The sequence below is a fragment of the Mytilus californianus genome, unplaced genomic scaffold, assembly GCF_021869535.1.
Source record: "Mytilus californianus isolate M0D057914Y unplaced genomic scaffold, xbMytCali1.0.p SCAF_5, whole genome shotgun sequence".
NCBI lineage: Eukaryota > Metazoa > Mollusca > Bivalvia > Mytilida > Mytilidae > Mytilus > Mytilus californianus.
This window is the reverse complement of record NW_026262701.1, coordinates 86,632,774-86,641,105: the sequence shown is the minus strand read 5'-3', so window position 1 is coordinate 86,641,105 and position 8,332 is coordinate 86,632,774. Positions and strand designations below refer to the sequence as shown.

The following is an 8,332-nucleotide window of genomic DNA, read 5'->3' as shown; positions in this document are numbered from 1 at the left end:
TCAGATAGAAGACTTCAATGATACCATTAAGATTTTTTTTATTTTAGTCACTTCCATGGGAGAAATAATCTTACTCCTTTATTCTTCCTTTGTAAGTTCTGGGCAGAGGTTGACAACTCTATTTACAAAAGAACCATATTGGAAAGAAGCAGGAATTTGTTAATTGTCAAATACATAGAGATCTGTAAAGGAGAATTTTGCAGACTACACTCAATAGTCTTACATGTATAAGACATGAATTAAAAATCTTTGTTATTTCCACGTTATGTGATGACAACCCCACTACATTGTCTTCAATTACTTCAGTAGTATAGATTGCAGGAAAATTTAGCATTCATACATGTTGCTAGACATGTGTGAATCTTTAAGGATGGGGACATTTTCCAAAATAAGAAATTATATCTGATTTGGTTCAAAACCATCATGATTCTAAATTCAATAGATCTGAAGTTTAAGGACTTAAAAAACTACAACTTTTGGAGTCAAAAGAAATTTTATGGTTAAATGTGTAAAGGGTCTATAGTATCTCATAATGTTAATCATGGTTACTTTGGTTTAGGTCTATAGTATCTCATATAATGTTAATCATGGTTACTTTGGTTTAGGTCTATAGTATCTCATATAATGTTAATCATGGTTACTTTGGTATAGGTCTATAGTATCTCATATAGTGTTAATCAAGGTTACTTTGGTTTAGGTCTATAGTATCTCATATAATGTTAATCATGGTTACTTTGGTATAGGTCTATAGTATCTCATACAGTGTTAATCATGGTTACTTTGGTATAGGTCTATAGTATCTCATATAATGTTAATCATGGTTACTTTGGTATAGGTCTATAGTATCTCATATAATGTTAATCATGGTTACTTTGGTATAGGTCTATAGTATCTCATATAATGTTAATCATGGTTACTTTGGTTTAGGTCTATAGTATCTCATATAGTGTTAATCATGGTTACTTTGGTATAGATCTATAGTATCTCATATAGTGTTAATCATGGTTACTTTGGTATAGGTCTCTAGTATCTCATATAATGTTAATCATGGTTACTTTGGTTAAGGTCTATAGTATCTCATATAATGTTAATCATGGTTACTTTGGTATAGGTCTATAGTATCTCATACAGTGTTAATCATGGTTACTTTGGTATAGGTCTATAGTATCTCATATAATGTTAATCATGGTTACTTTGGTATAGGTCTATAGTATCTCATATAATGTTAATCATGGTTACTTTGGTATAGGTCTATAGTATCTCATAGAATGTTAATCATGGTTACTTTGGTTTAGGTCTATAGTATCTCATATAGTGTTAATCATGGTTACTTTGGTATAGGTCTATAGTATCTCATATAATGACATAACTTGACAACATCTATAATTTTCCAGTTTTATTAATAAAAATGATATAATGTTAAATTCTATGAAAAACAAACACAAGAATAACTAATTTTCAAATTGTAGATAGATTTTACATAGTTTTAACAACATGAAAGCAAATATGCAAGGCGGTATACCTAATTCATATCAAGTTGGTTAAATTTTCTTATTGAAACTATTTTTAACTAATTTATATCTTTTTTCAATTTTATTTCAGCTTAGTTCTCCACAAAATACTCCAAATGCAGTTACTACATAATTTTAAGTTGAATACAAATCACAAAAAAAATAGAAACACCCTGAATTTCTGATATGAATTTTATGTATTTACAAATTACTGGCATTGAACAACAAACAACTAATAGATTATGACGATGGTACTAATTTTGCCTATATATACTGAGCACTCAACCTAAGGATAACCTGTTGACAGAATTTACCATATTTCAATTAAAAAAAAAAGTTCTGTAAAGTCCCTGAAGTATTCTAGATTAAGTCCTAGAAAAAAATTCACTTGTTTTAAAGTTTTATAATCTGAAATCTTTGTGGAATCCATTTATTAATTATTACTCTTTCGAGATTTCTCCTGTTGGAAATGAACAGAACTATTCAATTTGAAAGTTTGTATACTTTTAATGCATCAAATGTGAAAATAGTGACTGAATTAAAAAATACAATATGTAACAGGGAAACTGCTTTCTGTTTGATGGAAACTGTATCCAATAATTTACATTATGCTAGGCTCATTTTCATTTATTTTTACAATAGGCCATACAATATTTCAATAAAGTCAATCTATGTTTAAATCAGTACCCTGCTTCATTCAGCATACTCTACACAAATATCAAGATCCCTTACAATGGAAATTCTAGAAAATTGCTTTGAATGAATTCATTGTCTATGTACATGTATCTATAAAAATATAATGGTAATATTACAACAAAAAGTGGTCAGAAAATCCTCACACTAATAATCAATTATATGTACTTTAAGCAGAAATATATAAATAATAGCATATATAAAAATAAAGTTTAATAAAAAGTTATTTTAGCACTTCAGAGTAAACTAACATAAATTTGCACCAACACAAAACTTAACTTTATAATAATATTTTCACTTAACCTCCTGTAAACAATTAAAAATGCACGACTTTTTTCATATATAGCAAATATTTCAGTTATCCATTCAGTATATAGTGGTAAACAAGAAATTTTGGATTAGTTTGATAAATCTCTGCCTTTTACATTCAGTCAACCAAATTCAGTTTTAATTGGACAAATGTACTTACCAAACAGTCTGTAAAATTTACATGTCTTTCATCAGATCTGCCATCCCACAATTACTACATTAATTAATCACTACTATTAAATACTATCTGATTAAATAATTTATAACTTAATAATCACAGTATATAATGCCTAAAAATACATAACAAACACTTATAACACACAATTCTCAAATACATTACATGTGTACAATGCAGTTGTTGCAAGAGGAGAATACAAATCAAATCTGATGCAAAATTGCAGTTATATGGAATAAAAGGTCAGTGTCAGTTTTTCCAACCATAATTTGAATATCTTATAATAAGTCTACCACTTATATAATATATATTTCCTACCACAGGTATCCAACTTTAGGGGGTTACCATTTGATTTTTATGGGGGGGGGGGCTAGGATGAAATTTGAAAAAAATAGGCAGGACAGGAGTTTTGAGTAAAAAAAAGGCAGGATGAGATTATTTGCAAAAAAAAAAGGCAGGATGACAATTTATGTAAAAAAAAGTCAGGATAAACTAAAAAAAACAGAAGGCAGGACCGAATAGAGTGAAAAATAAAAAGGCAGGACCGAATAGAGGGAAAAATAAAAAGGCAGGACAAAATTTTTCATCCTAGCCCCCCATAAAAATCAAATGGTAGCTCCCTTAGTTATCACAGATTTGGTTTTAAAGTTTTCAATAAATTTCATGATATTAAAGGAAAGCACTGCATGCATCTATCTTTTTATTGCAAAGGATTTCCCCAGAATCAGTTAGTGTTTACCTGGCCATTTATATTTTTGCCAATTGAACTGTTCATTGAATGAATACAATATCTATTGTTTTCTATGGAGCTCATTCAATTATATCTTTAAATTTTTCCTTGAAAAAAACAATCATTCATTGATAAATTTGGCTGTATATAAAAATAAACTCATTAAAAAAATAAACAGAAAAGAAAATAAAATTATGTGATTGAAATTGAAAGATCTGAGTCCATGGCACTTGTGTGAACTTCATATAATACAACATTTAAATTTATAGATACTTTATCTTGGTATTTTAAATAAACACATTAAAATTAATATTTATACAGCAAATAACTGATATTTTAAATTTGATGGAAACTATAAAGTACAAGGTATAAAAAAATAATTATCTGTATAAAAATTCAATGGCACATTTAAATCTTGTCACTGTATATTAACACAGTAAATGAAGTAATATAGTAAAACTTTGGTCAAAATCAAGGGTCCGGAAACGGTCATATTTGCCAGTCATGACCTTAACTGAAAGCTATTTGTCCTAAACCAAATAATGGGATTTAGGACAAATTTTATTTTTTTACAGAAATAATTTCGGTCATTTCAATGAGATCGGGTTTCTTATTCGCCATTTTGCACTTGTTTTTGTTTTGTAATCCCTTTCCTATAATAAAACTGCCACTCCAGTATAGTATGATAATCCAGAGGGCCCTCATAATAACTGTATTAATGCCTCCGGGAAATATTTACTAATGATCACTAATCATTTTTTACCTGTGTTTTTAATTCACACCTGACATTGATCAGAACTATTATCATAAAGAAATTAAAATTCCATGACAACTGTCATCATTATTTAATTACTTTCAGCAAAAACAGTCGTCAATTCTGATTTAAAAATAAAAACTTAATTTAATTTACGTAGAAAAAAGTATTTTTTTTCATGTGTTAAACATGTGCTTTATTTACATGTAATACGCATGCGTGAGATTGTCTTCAGCAGATTCGACACTTAATCCTTTTGAATCCAGTGCAATGCAGAGCACACTGAAGTACTGAAATTTTTTCTCATGGTTTGTCTGTTTATCATTTCGAGGTACAGGTAAAAATCACAGAGGGCAAATAGATGTATATTGTTGATTTATAAAAGAAAAAAAACAAAAGCATTTATCATAACATAAACAATATGGAATTGTAATTTTAATTTATAAATTTTAACTCTTTTATAGGAATCAATGGATGTCATATTTACAAAAGAAGAAGACTTTCTATAATTAGATGAAAAAAAAATGAAGAATGTGTCGATGGAACACAGATGATGTCCCCGATTGCATATAACGTTATAAAGGGACACAACTCAAGAACAGTAAAAGTGACACTACCCAAATTCAAACTTGATATGAGTTTTGTGGTAATAAGCATAGTGTATAAGTTTCATAACATTTGGTAGAGACAAACTTAAGTTAGAGAACGGAAACGAAAAATTCAGCAATGTTTCCATTTGTAAACGGCACAACTCTGGAACGGTATAAGTGATGCCACCAAAATTCAAACTTGATCTGAGTTTTGTGGTAAAAAGCATTGTGTACAAGTTTTATAACATTTAGTTGAGGCAAACTAAAAGTTAGAGAACGGAAACTAATTTTGGGATGTACAGATGTACAAGGGTAGCACTTAATGCAACCTCAGCTGCAGCAGGGGCATACAAATGTTTGTTTTCTTTCTATTTATTCATTGGTTATTTATGTAAGTAAATGTCTTAACAATATGTTTTGGGTAGTTCCAGTAGTTATATAACTTATCTACAGTCTAAATAGTTTGACTTTTGACCTGAAGTGAATTGCATTATTCATTCATCAAAAGGTTTTAAAACATGGACAAAATTCTCTTATTCCGTCTTTTAATTTCTGGTATCAAGTTCTCTTTTCCATGCAGTTAATGCAATGCTCTGGTTTTTTATCAGCAAGGATACAGTTTTATGTAAATCTGATACCTAACTACCTTAAGGGAAGACAACCAATTAACTTAAATCTATATGAAAATTAACACGCCACACAAGCCATCACTACAATTATTCAACATTTATAATTCAAAATTCAGAACTGTACTTCTCAACATGTTAAACAGTAGTTTTAGATTTAGTTGTTTTATTGGCACATGAATATCATACAGACATGATGTCCCTAAACAGACCTAGTAATCAGTAGGTCCACAGTTTATCCAGTCGTCATCATCATACTTTTACTGGTAATAATATTTTTAGTAGTCTTCTCAATTGTAATGCTCAAAGAAATTTAGTTATCACCACAATCAAAACATTCACAATAAATCCAATTTCTGGTAGGAGGAAAGGTGTGCTCCCTGATTCACCAAATGGTTTATGAGACAATATTAGCAGCTTTGGCCATTCCATAGAATACTGTAGTTTTGTCCTTCAATAGACTGTCAGGTGAGTCGTACTCCTTAATTAAACCTTGATCAAGTACCATTACTCTGTAAATAAATATAAAGATAAATTAACAAGTTTATAAACTGATTACTGTAAATTCAGAAATGATTGCGATGTTTTCATTACTGCCAAAAATGCAACAGGATAGGTAAAAAATTAATAAAAATTAAAATGTGCATTTTGAAATTTGGTTGAATTACTTGTATGCAGTATATCCTGTAATCACAATAATTTATCTTGCATTTTTGTCCATTGGGCAACAAATGCGAGCAAAATATCTGAATTGACAGTATTTAATGATTTTGTTTAACAACAACTCATACAAACAATAATATAAGTAAATGGTTAAAGATTGCAATAAAGGATCTGTTTAATATGTTAAGTCTGTACCCTATCAGCTGAGTACAAAGTTTTAGCATAGCATATACAACTATTCTTATACCCCACCTAGGGGCAATATGTTTTTCAGTCTGTTCGTCCATTCGTCCGTCCATTGGTCCGTCCGTCCGTCTGTCAGTTTGTCCCGCTTTGGGTTTAAGTTTTTGGTCAAGGTAGTTTTTGAAGAAGTTGAAGTCCAATCAACTTGAAACTTAGAACACATGTTCCCTATGATATGATCTTTCTAATTTTAATGCCAAATTAGAGTTTTGACACCAATTTCACAGTCCACTGAACATAGAAAATGATAGTGCGAGTGGGGCATCCATATACTATGGACACATTCTTGTTCATTTTAAATATCATGTTTACAACTCATATCATTTTCTTTAAAAATAAATTCATATCAATCTAAGGTCTGCTATGTGTCTTCATCATAAAGTTAAATTGTACCATATACTGTAAATTCAGAAATTAATAGGTGCATTTATAATTGGGAATCCTTGACCTCTGTCAAAAATGTGAAATCTAGTTAATGTGTTTGCAAAAATTGTATGAGGAAAATCACTACTGAAATTATAAAGCAAGGTTTTATTATCGTGACCTGATGCTGTTGCATTTTTTTTTGCAATAATTTCTAATTTACAGTGTTGGACTATTTCAACAATATCCGACAAATTATCACGTCGTTTTGTTGTCAATATTCTAATTAAAGTGTAATTCATTAACATATTTTATGTAGTGAATAAACAATATTAAACCAATTATTTACTCATTTATTAAAATATCTACATACAAATATGTTATACCTACAAAGGGATAGAAAAGTATGAAATATCAATCTAAATCAACTAATGGTGTGGAAAACTTGTCATGAGAACTTGTAGAATGATGTAAGATTTATTTGACATCAAAACCTCGTTACCGAGAAAAAAACCTAACATAGAACAGCTATGATGGATCCTTCTCTCATTTGATCCTACTTTTCCATGGATAAATCAAAACATTATAATCAAGAAACAAGAGCATTTGGAAAAGGATCCCTGTTGACAAGGATACCTGTCTAATACCCAAGAATAAGTACCTTAATAAATCGACCATTCGACCATCTTTGAAATGGGATATACTATGGACATGAAAATTATATGTAGGTGCAGGGGACCGCAACAGTGAGAAAGCAATTGAAATTTGGCAGTCAAATATAGGGAATCAATAACCTGCCCTTTAATTAGGATAAAATTGCATTGAACTAATACAGGAAATAGTTGGGCTCTCTACAATTGAAAGAAGCAGAAAATACACTTATAATCAAAGTCATGTAATATTTTCAGTCTGCTAAGACATGTGGACCTATTTGGATCCTACTTGGTAAAGATATGTACATTAATACACAAAATAATCAAGAGTCAATCATGAAATGTAGGTCAAAGTGATCCAATTTTTATACAGACTTTTGATACTAGCAAAGACGTGTATGTCATATTATCTTCCTTGTATGACTTGTAGTAGCTTCAACTTGTACAATACTATTAAAACATGATATGAGAATCATTCCTAACTAAATTGTAAATTAAAGTCAACCAATTTGTTTACTGGCTTTCTTCATTATCTAAGACAAGAACAATGACATTTACTTGTAACAGCTTCTATATCCATCTTCAAGAAAACTTAGTATAGATGAAGCAACAACATGAAAACAACAAAGGACAAACAAAGCCTGCCCTTTAATAAAACGCAGTTTCTACAATGCAAGGGACATAACTCTTAGCATATAACTCTCTTGGGAGATCATTACTGTGGATTCATTTATTCTCGTGGATTGAGGATAAATTGTATTTTTGTGGATATTTGATTTCGTGGTTTTTCATAAGTCTGCTTACAAGCCTATGGAAAATTTGTACTTTGTTTAACCTTTAAATTCGTGGTTCACCTGTACCCACTAAATTAACGAAAATTGGTATCCCACGAATAATAACGAATCCACAGTGTACATCTGTTTTGTACTTGAAAGGCAAGTGGCTTAATAATGATATCTATAAAAGTCATTTCAAAACCCTTCAGATGAATCAATTCAGAAAAGCCAAGGAATATACTACCA

General features: G+C 29.9%; 1 protein-coding gene and 1 long non-coding RNA gene across 5 annotated transcripts in view; one reads left to right on the top strand and one right to left on the bottom strand.

Annotated features, from left to right (window-relative positions):
- Window positions 1-570: 570 nt before the first annotated feature.
- Window positions 571-1,360, top strand: LOC127701733 (uncharacterized). 4 transcript variants are annotated; one of them, XR_007982181.1, is made up of 5 exons: window positions 571-651; window positions 698-789; window positions 928-1,019; window positions 1,158-1,249; window positions 1,296-1,360. It is a non-coding gene; the product is annotated as an uncharacterized LOC127701733 (long non-coding RNA). The 4 variants fall into 4 exon arrangements; XR_007982178.1 differs by lacking the exon at window positions 571-651 and having other exon boundaries at window positions 752-881; XR_007982179.1 differs by lacking the exons at window positions 571-651; window positions 1,158-1,249 and adding an exon at window positions 1,066-1,157 and having other exon boundaries at window positions 752-881.
- Window positions 1,361-1,383: 23 nt separating this feature from the next.
- The window catches only part of LOC127701652 (multidrug resistance-associated protein 1-like), a 74,109-nt gene continuing 67,160 nt past the window's right edge, over window positions 1,384-8,332 (bottom strand). Inside the window, exon 31 of the mRNA XM_052205641.1 lies at window positions 1,384-5,900. Within this exon, the coding sequence (XP_052061601.1) occupies window positions 5,786-5,900 (115 nt within the window). The 3' untranslated portion in view covers window positions 1,384-5,785. The remainder of the gene's footprint in view (window positions 5,901-8,332) is intronic.